The sequence below is a fragment of the Triticum dicoccoides genome, chromosome 5B (assembly GCF_002162155.2).
Source record: "Triticum dicoccoides isolate Atlit2015 ecotype Zavitan chromosome 5B, WEW_v2.0, whole genome shotgun sequence".
NCBI classification, from domain to species: domain Eukaryota; kingdom Viridiplantae; phylum Streptophyta; class Magnoliopsida; order Poales; family Poaceae; genus Triticum; species Triticum dicoccoides.
The window spans coordinates 495,583,222-495,595,119 of NC_041389.1; the positions used below are offsets into that span (position 1 = coordinate 495,583,222).

Genomic DNA, 11,898 nt, shown 5'->3' on the forward strand with positions numbered 1-11,898 from the left:
TGATCTTCATCACACACTTTGATTTTCAAATCCATTTATATGCCTGATGAGCTTGGATATTTCTGAAGTAGAATGCATAATGTCTACGCAAATCCACTGCACCCTAGACACAGCGACATTTTTCATGTGTAGAAGAATCAGTGCAATATGGGTTATGCTAGCTTGAAGATCACGTACATCCTCAGGAGCTTGTACGGACAGTGGTAGGTGAAACGCCTCCTCCAAAAACGTGATGCCCAAGAAATTACTCGATTTAAATCCACTACACCCTAGACGTGGCAACAATTTTTATGCGTAGAAGAATCATGTGCAATATGGGTTGTGCTAGCTTGAAGATCACGTACCTCCTCATGAGCTTGTACGGATAGTGGTAGGTGAAACGCCTCCTCTAAAGACGTGATGCCCAAGAAATTACTCGATTTAAATCCACCACACCCTAGACATAGCGACATTTTTCATATGTAGAAGAAGTAGGTGCAACGCGAGTTGTGCTAGCTTGAAGATCGCGTACCTCCTCATGAGCTTGTACGCACAGTGGTAGGTGAAACGCCTCCTCCAAAGACGTGATGCCCAAAAAAATTTTAACTGAAAGAATATTATCATGCCAAAGGTCTTTCCAAAAAAGAGTCGTGCAGCCGCATTGAATTCCCACCCTCGAGATTTCATGAAAGTTAGGGCAAAGTTTCATGATATCGCGCCACCAAAAGGAACCACAGTGATCAGAAGCGTGCAGTGAAGGTGTAGCATGTGCGGGACCGTGGAGGCTACCGGTGTCTTGATGAATCCGGTGTATGTGGGAATCCTAATGACTCAATTGTAATATATTTTCTTTTGAGTACAGTACGCAAATCTTCTATGACAACTGGTATACCATGATTTCTGGAAGATTTCGTAGCTGTTTATAAATGTACTATATTTATTGTCCAATTTTAGTGTGCTGTTATCTATAAATAAAACCTGTATTTTATATGAAAATTAATGATAGGATCCATGAGTTGGTGAAATCGAAATGGACGGTGGATGATCGACCTGGCCCTTACTGTTTCCGCTTGGACAGCCACCGTCACGTGTTCCTTCGCGAGTGCCTTCCCGTTTTCAGCTTTGGCCACCCACCACCCACACCACACCGCTCTCTTGCCCTCTCCATCTACAAAAACCCTCGATCCACCCACGGCCAGCCAGCCAGCCAGCCGCCGCACAGAATCCCAAGCCCGAAACCCTAGAGATCCGACCGGTCGGCGGGGGCGAAGCGTCGGGTCAGGGCGGCATGTCGGACGGCAGAAGGGGAGCAGGGGAGGAGCTGGCGGAGGAGGTGGTGGTGCCCATGGAGGACGCCGTGAAGATGCTCGTGGAGCACCTCGTCAAGCCCGCTCTGCGGCGCGGGGCGGCCTTCGGCGCCGCCCAGGGCGAGCGCTACATGACGCCGGACAAGCAACGCGCCGTCGCGCAGCAGGTGAGCAGCTCGCGTCGCTAGCTGGTCGATCCATGTTCCTTTGTGTGCGGGCGCCGCGCGGGGTTGGGGTGGTAGGGTTCCTTGCGGTTTCAGGCGAGGCTCGCGTTGGCAGCGGAGGGATGCGCGGAACTGCCCGCCGGGGGGGCTGATTTCCGGTGGATGCTTGCAAATTGTGAATATCTTTGGGTTGTGGTGTGCCGTACCGTGTCCTCATCGGTGACGGGTGTGTGTACCCGCCACCCCTGGCAGATAGTACGGGATATCTCCGTCCAACCGCGCTGCGGCGAGGGAATTAGGGGTGGCTTCCTCTTCCTTCCCGGCGAGGAAGAAGGAAACGGCGAGGAGTCATTTTCTTTTTCCTTTTTTTAGAATGGGGCATGGGAGGATTCGGGCAGAGGAGAAGATGGCGAGATGATGGGCCTTAATTGTGGTGGTGGTGTGGTTAGTAATGGGCCTCTTAATTGTGTTGGATGTGCATTATAGAGGCCCAGTCGGGAAAGCCCACTGAGAGCCGCTGCTGTGTCTTCACGGGCGGGCGCACACAGAGTGGGCCCCTCTAGGCGACGGAGGGAGATGGCGGCGGCGGCGGCGGCGGCGGAGCGGCAGGTGCGGCGTGGTCTCGTATTTGCGGTCAGCGGTGGCGAGAGCGCGCCGCGTAGGAGGATGGTTGGGAGGCGGAGTGACAGGCGGCGTCGTGGCGCATGGCCGCACCACGGGTGGAGAAGCCGCTAGGGCCTAGGGAGCTAAGGCAAGCCGCAATCCTCCCTTAGTTTCTGTATTTCTCTTGTCAGCTGTCACCGTAGTTGTCAATAGAAATTGCCGATTTTGGTTGCTAATCCCGCAGGTTAGCACCGTAAGCCGAAAAACGTTGTATCAGCCGCTTTGGCTCTTCTAAGAAAATGATGCATCTTTCCATGGTGTATTCTAGAAAGGACAAAAGTAGGAGAGGTTAGCTCTGTAAAATTATTCTCAGATGTGCCACACCGCGACTGCTCCGTACGAATGTACAACTCAAGCAGAAAGGTTGGGTGTGTGTTAGTTCAGAAGAAATTATTTGGCCATGACCCTAAACAGGAACCTATTTGCCCATCAATTTGACCTTGCAATGTTTTTCAAATTTATCCATCAACTTGAATTGGATTGGATTGTGTGACATAGTAGCTAAGTGGATGTTTTTGTCTACACAAAGACTGGTATGTTTGATTCAAGTCATTGCCATATCATCCTTACATTTCCCCTGTCAGTTTACCATTGTGATTATATTAGTGTATTTTCCTTGGAATTCATGGCAATGTCCCTCAATGTATCCATGAAATGCTTGTTTTATTTGCGTGCACTGTAATATGTTTCTGGGAGTCTATTTCTGCTCAGATATGTTTAAGACAGTGTTCCTCTGTGCATAGGATACAATGCTTATAGCTGTTTAGCTGCTAACTCATCACACTGGTGTGTGGTTTCGCAGATTCACACGGCAATCATTTTGTACAACTACTACCACAGGAAGATGTCTCCGCAGCTTGCTTTTGCAGATCCCAAACAGTTTTTTGAGTGTGCTTCTCTTTCTGTTGGAGAAGATCTGCTCGCATACTTGAGTATGGTCCATGAGCATGAGAACAATTCTGGCAAGCATGCGAAGCTATCTATTACTCACAAAGTAGCACTACAGGCATGTGAGATCGCTAAACAACTCAACGCGAGCAAACATTCTCCAGAAATGGCATTGTGGCCAATATCAAAAGTTGCTGTGCTTATTCTCGACCCGACCAAAAAAAAATGTTTGGTTGATTATAGTGCTAATACGAAGGGTATCTGGTCAATCATCGAGAAGGAATTAGATGGGGCAGCTGGTAATTCACACAGTACCAACCAGCCAGAAGGCCAGGAATCGACAGCTAATGGGAACGTTGGTGCTTCACATTCACCATTTATGCTTCAGCGACAAGCATATTCAGAGGTGGAGCGTAGAACAGGTCAGATTTTTCATTGTGGCCCTTCATTTATACACCCATATCTGTCATTTTCTTCTTCTTTTTTGAGTTGGTATTGGCAAGGTGTAGCTTCTATCAGATAATAAACTGTCAATTCTGTTAATTTTCATCCTAGAGCATTGAGATGAAGTATGCAACCTTTGTGCCTACAGAGCCATGTTTCTGTAGGTTCCTCACATTGATCAGGTGACTATTAGCATTACGGAATGTGGATCAGAGCTTCTGGTAAATAAGTATTTACATGTATTACTATGCAAATTGTCCAAAATTTTAACTGCTAATGAAGCAAAAAAATGAGTTTGAGTTGTACAGTTGCTTTACAGCAAACAAGAACAAGTGTGTGGTCCCAGAATGTACGCAAAAATGTACCTCTGCCTTGCTTTTAACTAGTGTAAAACCATTTACTTTCGGGATAAACAAGACCATCAGCAAATATAATTACTTAAGTTGTTTGCCATAATGCCGTCGCACTGTCTGTCTCCTTTGTTTTGGTATGTACAAACTGGGAGTTATTGAAACTTGATTTAGTTTCATCAGCTAGAAGATTAAAAATAACTTGGGACACTATAATGGGTGATTCACCTGTACTTGTTGTACATGACCTGATAGCTGCCAATTGTTTGCTAGAGAACGCTATTTATTTGGTTCTTTTAATATAATAGTGAAAAAATTGTAATTTATGAACTTGATTTTGTTAATAGTATGTTCATTTTCTGTTTGAACCAACAATGCATTGTTTGCTGCTCACTATGGTAAAATTACGGTCTTAATAGGTATGAAGGCCTCGAACTTGCATCTTCTCGATGAAACCTTGGCATACTCGTTGAGTAACGAAAAGGCAACTACCAAGGTATTCATTGTGGAGTATGAGCCAACCATGAAAGGCAGCCTTGAGGAAATTTCTCTAGAAGACTTGATTAGCAGGTTTGCCTTTACCTACTAGATAGTTGTATGATTTTAGGTTACATCCCTTTTGATCAACCACTAATCAGTTTATTAAATAAGACCATTGTATGGTACATCCTGATGAAAAGTGATAACCTTTTTCAAGGATACTGACATTTTTCGGCTTTCTCTTTCACAGTATGACTGGTCCGCTATTTGCGAATGATCCATTTCCAAAAACGACATCTGTAGTAGAGTACTATCACATTCTTCCGTACAAGGAGATTTTGTCTGAACTCCTCCACAGGTAACATAAGATTTGTTGTGATCTTTTTATGCGTGAAAGTAGGACAATAACTTTTTGGGATCATGGTAAATATGACACTTCGCGTATTTCAGGAAATGGTCTTCTGATTCTTCACTAAACGAGCAACCACGTAGATATGGAAAAGGTTCATTGCACTCCATAATAGATGAAAATGTGGAAGAGCAAGATGAGAATAGCACGTCTAAGCTGCGAAAACGAATTAAAAAAGTGTCAACTCCAAAGCAAAGCAAACAAGCAGTTGGTGCCAGCAAGCACAAGAAAAGCACCAAAAGAAAATCTGAAGCCTCCATGGCTGCAGCTGATGTCTGTGCAGAGGGTCTGAATAGTGAGATCCCCACAATAAAACATGTTATTGAGGTGGAACCTCCAAAACCCATGAGTAATACAGAAGCTGCAGCCGCAGCAGCAAGTGGAGAAACTAAAATCCTACAATCGGGTTAGTCACTGTAACTGTATTTAGATTTTACTGATCACATTGTTCCTTATTTGTGTTCTGATATAATCAACTTTAGGTGTTCAAGTGGAGAAGAACAAATCACAGGAGCAATCTAAACATGACAATATGCTCCAAGATGTCTTTCCTACAGAGGTAAGCTAAATTACAGATTGAAAGTATTGAAAACTACAATACTAGGACACATTAGGATCACATGCACCCTCTGGAATGGTTGTAGAAAATAAACTTCAAATATGATGACCTGTTAACAACAATAAATTGTATGGTTCCGTCCTTGTCTATACAAATGTTATATGATGCATGTTGCTCTTTATTCTATTTGCTTTTGTTCTCATATGCACTCAACTATACGTAGCATAGACTTAGAGCATTTCTCCTTTTCTACCACATGTCGCCACGTGAATGTTTGGAAAAGTGTGACAGCACACACTTCTGTTAGGTATTAGGATGAGGGGAAGCCGGCACAATCCATTCCTATCAAATAAGGGATAATATCCCATTTATTAAGTATATAGTGTATTAGTTAAGAAAAAAATATTATTGTTAGGAAAGTACCAATTGGTAGATCCTGTTATTAGGAGCCACACCCTAATAAATCATCTCCATATTGAGGAGCCACACCCACTGTGCTCAATCAATCAAAAGAAGTACTCATCCTTTTCATAAATCAGTTTCAGATGAGTAGGTGATGAATAGGCCAAGTTTTTCATGTGATCCATTCACTCTGCTTTAACTTGAAGAACTAATTGTTGTATCAGGCACCGCATGTTGATCTAGTGAATAACCGTGCTTTGGAATGCGAAAATATGGATTTGTCAGGAAAGTCAGGTTGGATAAACCTACCCAAGACTGCTTATTTTTCATATTATTGATTATTGGTCCTCCAAGTATTTAATCTGTGTTCCAAATTTCATTCAAGGCGGCACCACTGAGTACAACGTTGATGACCAGATAGATGATTCGCTGCGATCAATTCAGAAAATACGGGATGAAATTGTATGTTATATGTCTTTTCTCTTACTTCAGGAAAAAATGATGCTTGTTTCCTATAACTTTCTTCTAGTTGACAATCTGATGTGAACTCTCCTATTCTCTCTTCGTTTCAGCTTCGCAAGGAAAGCATACTTCAAGAACGAAGTGCTCAGTGTGATATGGACATCCAGACACTCTTGAGTGGTATTCCACCCTGGCCACATTTTAAACATGGTTACATTTACAATCACGCTGTAGAAGTTTTGTGGTCAACACTGTGGCATGTTTTTCTGGGAGCCATACGTTTCCAAAAGTTCTGTGTTAAAATGTGGTGTATCACACTTTTTATTGTGGACAAATCGTCCGCCGCACTTTGTGACATACAAATCGTCCGTCGGAACTGTGGCCAATTTTTGCAAGAAGTTTCTTTTTGGGGGATTTTTTTTTTTTGAAATGTTTTGGCAAGAAGTTGCTTCTATATCAGTTCCGCATTTCTTTTACTCATCATGTTTTAAAACGTATGCAGAAGGAAAGATGACACCTAAAGCTGTATCAATAATAAGCAAATACAAGGAAACTTGCTCAGATATGATGGAAGTTACCAATTCATCTTGCTCTGGAGATGGTGTCCAACCCATCACTAAGAGGAAGAAATTGAGGGAGGCACTCCTCCGACACTGCCAGGTAAGAAACCTCAAGCTGAACTTATGTATTACAATTTTAAATGCCACTTGTACCCTTGACACTTGTCAATGCAGGAGCTTGATGAGATTTGCCGTGGGGCCAATTGGATATTCCCAAGATACACGCTACTACCTTCAGCATCAGATGGTATGTATAAATGTTTACTTTTATCTCTTAGATCTTCTGGATAGGCAAGTACTAGGTTCTTGGACCATGTAGGCATAACAATTAGGAATATCATATACCACTTAATTTTATTGAATTCAATCCCTATAGGTCCTGGTTCGTTTTGTGCATTGTGATGATAACATACATAGTGTGTTACTCTAACCATGCTTAGAAGAAAAGAGTTTTCAAGGTGTCAGATCAATAGGCAGGGTTTGCTCTTTTGATGTCAAGTAGCAATCCAAATAGGCTGCTTGTTTATTAGCACATGGTATGCTCCATTCAAGTGTTAGGTTTGTTTAACATTCGACCAATGGTTACCGAAGACACGTGTGCACCCTTGTAGGCTTCATCTTAGATCAGACTGATTAGGTCCCCAGTTAGCAATAACCAAAACTGTTTCGCAAAAAAAAAAAGCAATAACCAAAACTGATGTTTGATTGCCTATCACTCTCTCTCTCTCATAGCTCCATGTTTTGAGCACTTCTTCACCGGTCCTTTTCCTACCTTTTCAGGGATGTACCACGCTAGTGTACGTTTGAGATGCCTTGATTTTGAGATGAGCATCACTGGTGATCTTCGTCCTACCCCACACGAGGCGAGGTGCTCTGCAGCTGCCAATATGATACTGGAGCTTCACAAGAAGGCGGAGCAAGAACAGTAGGGTACCTGATGCAAAACCACCTTGTTAAACTCCTGAATCCGGGAAACTGCGGGTGGCTGGAACCAGTTGTTTAGCAACTGCAACTTTGAAATAGACTTCTTGAGAAACCTAATCGTGTTGGTACCTTGTTTAGCTATTTACCTTCCGGAGGTTGACTCCTTGTGTATTTGTTGATATTATGGCTGTTTATAAGGTCATGATAAACCCCAGACTGCTATTTCAAAACTCTGTCTTCAGTTGCGCTGTCTGTTTCATCATGTGAGTGAGCACAAATTATCTAGCTATTTCCTGAATTCTTATTGGCTCGTGATGTTTGCAGAGTATTTAGCTGTTGTTTCTGTTCTTCGATCATTAGGTATTGTTGCCAGTAGCATACCAAGAGACTAGCTTAGGTGCTTTTATATTAAACGGCATATGTGAGTAGCAATTCTTTATTTGGTTGGCAAGTTTTCGTAGATGTATTTGTTGATGTGTTTGGTCTCGTTGCCTTGCATCAACTTCAATAAAGATGGTTGTGTGCATCTCTTTGATGCAGAGGCCGGCGGTTTCAACCTCGTTTTCGGAAGAAGAAACGTATTTAAATTCCCTCTTTTGTGCTATGCCACTATGTGGAGCTCTTCAGTGATCTTTGCAGTAGTTTTCTTCGGTGCTCTTTGCCATGTAGTTTTCTTCGGTGCCTACAGGAGCATAGTTTCAGTTTGAAAAACTACACATTAGGATCATATGCACACTCTGAAATGGTTATAGGAAATAAGCTTCAAATATGATGACCTGTTAATAACAAAGAGAAAAATGGCTCTGTCCTTGTCTATACGAATGTTCTCATGATGATTGCTGCGCTTTATTCTATTCGTGTGTGCTCTCATACGCACCTACTATAAGTAGCATAGGCTTAGATCATTTGTCATTTGTTCGCCACGTAAATGTTTTGAAAAGTGGACAGCACACCCTTCTGTTAGGTATTAGGATGAGGGGAAGATCCGAAGATGGCACAATCCATTCATATCAAATAGGGATAATATCCCATTTATTCAGAGTGCCTTATTAGTTACGAGTAATATCCTATTGTTAGGAAAGTGTCGATTGGTAGATACTCCATTCATATCAAATAGGGATAATGTCCCATTTATTCAGAGTGCCTTATTAGTTACAAGTAATATTCTATCGTTAGGCAAGAGTATCGATTGGTAGATGTACTATTACTAGGAGCCACCCTAGTAAATCACCTCCATACCCCACACCCTATGTGCTCAAGCAACCAAAAAAAGTACTCATCCCTTTCATAGGTCGGTTTCAGATGACTAGGTGGTGAATATGCCTAGTTTTTGTGTGATTACTTCAGCCCCCTCCTAACTTGAAGAACTAATTGTTGTATCAGGTGATACATGTTGGTTGAAGAATCGTGCTTTGGAATACCAAAATATGGAAATGTCTGAAGAGTCAGGTTCGGATAAACCTACCTAAGACTATTTATTTTCATATGATTGGTTATTGGTCCTCCCAAATTTTTATTCTAAGTGTACCAAGTTCCATTGAAGGTGTCACCACTGAGTACAACAATGACGACATATATGATTCCACTGAGAACAACAATGACTACATATACGTACTACGGTCACTTCAGAAACTACGGGGTGATACTGTATGTTATGTGTCCTTTATTTTAATTCAGGGAAAAAAATGATGCTTTTTACCTATGTACTTTTTCTTATAGTTGAGAATCTGATCTGAACATATCATATTCTCTCTTCATCCAGATTCACAAGCAACACGTACTTCAGGATCGGATGGCTCAATGTGATATGGACATTCAGATGATCTTGAGTGGTATTCTACCCTTTTCACATCTAAACATGGCTACATTTATAATCACAGCTTTAAATGGTTACAGTTTTGTGGCCAACATTGCGGTCATGTTGTTTCAAGAGCCATGCATTTCCAAAAGTTATGTATTAAATTGTGGTGTATCACACTTCTCATTTTGGGTGAACCGTCCGCCGCACTTTGTCCATCAGAAATGTGCCAAGTTTTGGTGAGAAGTTCTTTCTATATCGGGTTTTTATCATTTATGCCACCGGTTGTGTTTCGCTACTCAGTTTTGCCACTAGGAATTTTAACTGCTCAAAAATGGCATCCCTTCGTTAGCACAAGCTCAAAAATGCCACTGGACACCATTACTGTCAGCTCTAATCTCATTTGCCATGCTATAATTACGAAAATACCTATAGACCAATATGTCAGCTCTCCCTCTATCTCACTACAATAAAGTATGGGTCCCACTTGATCCCAACAATGTTCTTATTTTCCTATAAAATTATTCCTTGCTTACTCCTGACAAGTGGGATCCACACTTATCATTGTGAGATACAGAGAGCTGACATGTGGGTATAGAAGGATTTTCATCATATAACATGGTCAACGAGTTTGACCTGACAATAACTATGTCTAATGGCATTTTTTGAGTAAACATCTAACGAAACGATGACATTTTTGAGATATCTAATGGCATTTTTTAGGAAGCATCTCATGGAACGATGGTATTTTTGAGAAGTTATAATTTTTAATGGCAAAACTGAGTAGTGGGACCCCATATCAGTTCCGCATTTCTTGTAGTCATCCTACTGTAAACCTCATTAGCAGAAGGGGTGACACCAAAAGTGGTCTTAGACAAATATGAGGAAATTGGCTCAAATATGATGGAAGTTATCAATTCATCTTGCTCTGGAGATGGCGGCCAATCCACCACTATGATTAAGGGATTGAGGGAGGCACTCCTCGGACATGATTCATGCCAGGCAAGAAACCTCAAGCTGAACTAAAATATCAGAATTTTAAAATGCCACGTGTACCTTTGACACTTGTCAATGCAGGATCTTGATGAATTATGCCGTGTGGGCAATTGGATGTTCCCAAGATACACGGTAGTACCTTCAGTATCAGATGGTATGTACAAATATTCACTTTTATCTCTTTGATCTTCTGGAGGGGCAAGCATTAGGTCCTTGGATCATATAGTCACACAGATTAGGAATATCATAGGAATGAGTTTTGTGCCACTTCCACACAAAAAAGGTCTTGTGCCACGTACTTCTGATTATCGTTCCTCGTTCGCTTATACATACATAGTGTGCTACGCTAACCATGCTTATAACAAAAGAGTTTTCAAGGTGTTAGATAAGTAGGCAAGCTTGCTCTTTTGATGTGACATATCAATCCACATAGGCCACTTGTTTGTTTACCACATGTTATGCTCTGTTGAAGTGTTAGGTTTGCTTAATGTTCGATCGATCCATGGTTAACAAAGACATACACACATCTTTGTATGCTTTATCTCAGATCAGACTAACTAGGTCCCCAGTTGGCAATAACCTTAACTGATGTTTGATTGACTATCATATCCCCCCCCCCCCCGCGTCCCGTCTCTCTCTCTCTCTCTCTCTCTCTAACTATCGTTTCAGAAATGTACCACGGCACTGTATTTTTGAGATGCCCTGATTTTGAGATGAGCATCGATGGCGCTCCTCGTCCGAGCCCACGTGAGGCGAGGTGCTCTGCAGCTGCCAATATGACACTGGAGCTTCACAAGAAGGCCAATGAACAAGAACAGTAGGATACCTGATGTAAGATCACCTTGTTAAACTCCTAAATCCAAAAACCACAGGTGGCTGGAACGAGTTTGTTTAGTCATTACAAATTTGTACCAGACTTTGTGGAAAAAATAATCGTGTTGGTACCTTGTCTAGCTATTTTACCATCCGGAGGTTGACTCCTTGTGTTGTTGTTATTATTATGGTTGTTTATTAAGGTCGTGATAAACCCCATACTGTTATTTCAAAACTCTACTAGGCTTCAGTTGTGTTGTCTATTTTATTATGGGACCCACACCGACGTATACGGGCACTCGCCATGCCGCACATGCGCGTGCTCGACATCGGCGGCGGCTTCATGGCAACCGCAGTGTGTTCGACGAGGCTGCCACACAACCACAGTTATTCATGACGCGCTTGTGGAGCACTTTGGTGACCTCCTGTGCGTGGAGGTGATTGGCCAGCCGGGACAGTACTTTGCCAAGACGGCCTTCACGCTAGGGGCGTGCGTCATCGGGAAGCGCACATGCGACGAGGTGCGGAAGTACTAGATCGACGAAAGACTCTACGGGCTCCCTCAACTGCATCCTCATGGACGACTACGCACTAGTAGAAAAGAGGGCTTTGGTCCATTCCGGGTTAGCCCATTAGTCCTGGTTCAGTCTAGAACCGAGACTAATGCCACGAACCGGTACTAAAGGTCACATTTTCAAAC

General features: G+C 42.5%; 1 protein-coding gene across 1 annotated transcript; it reads left to right on the forward strand.

Moving 5' to 3' along the window:
* The first annotated feature begins 1,115 nt into the window (after nucleotides 1–1,115).
* Nucleotides 1,116–7,880, forward strand: LOC119311116. The gene is made up of 12 exons (XM_037586744.1): nucleotides 1,116–1,453; nucleotides 2,916–3,423; nucleotides 4,215–4,365; nucleotides 4,526–4,633; nucleotides 4,726–5,090; nucleotides 5,167–5,243; nucleotides 5,870–5,939; nucleotides 6,031–6,107; nucleotides 6,218–6,287; nucleotides 6,610–6,767; nucleotides 6,842–6,914; nucleotides 7,448–7,880. The coding sequence occupies exons 1-12, from the start codon at nucleotides 1,268–1,270 to the stop codon at nucleotides 7,594–7,596; spliced, it is 1,992 nt and encodes a 663-aa protein (XP_037442641.1). The 5' UTR covers nucleotides 1,116–1,267; the 3' UTR covers nucleotides 7,597–7,880.
* Nucleotides 7,881–11,898: the final 4,018 nt, after the last annotated feature.

Coding starts and splice junctions, on each gene's coding strand:
- LOC119311116 (XM_037586744.1), top strand. CDS start 1,268: ATGTCGGACGGCAGAAGGGGAGCAGGGGAGGAGCTGGCGGAGGAGGTG. Junction 1,454..2,915: donor AACGCGCCGTCGCGCAGCAG/GTGAGCAGCTCG, acceptor GTGGTTTCGCAG/ATTCACACGGCAATCATTTT. Junction 5,091..5,166: donor AACTAAAATCCTACAATCGG/GTTAGTCACTGT, acceptor AATCAACTTTAG/GTGTTCAAGTGGAGAAGAAC.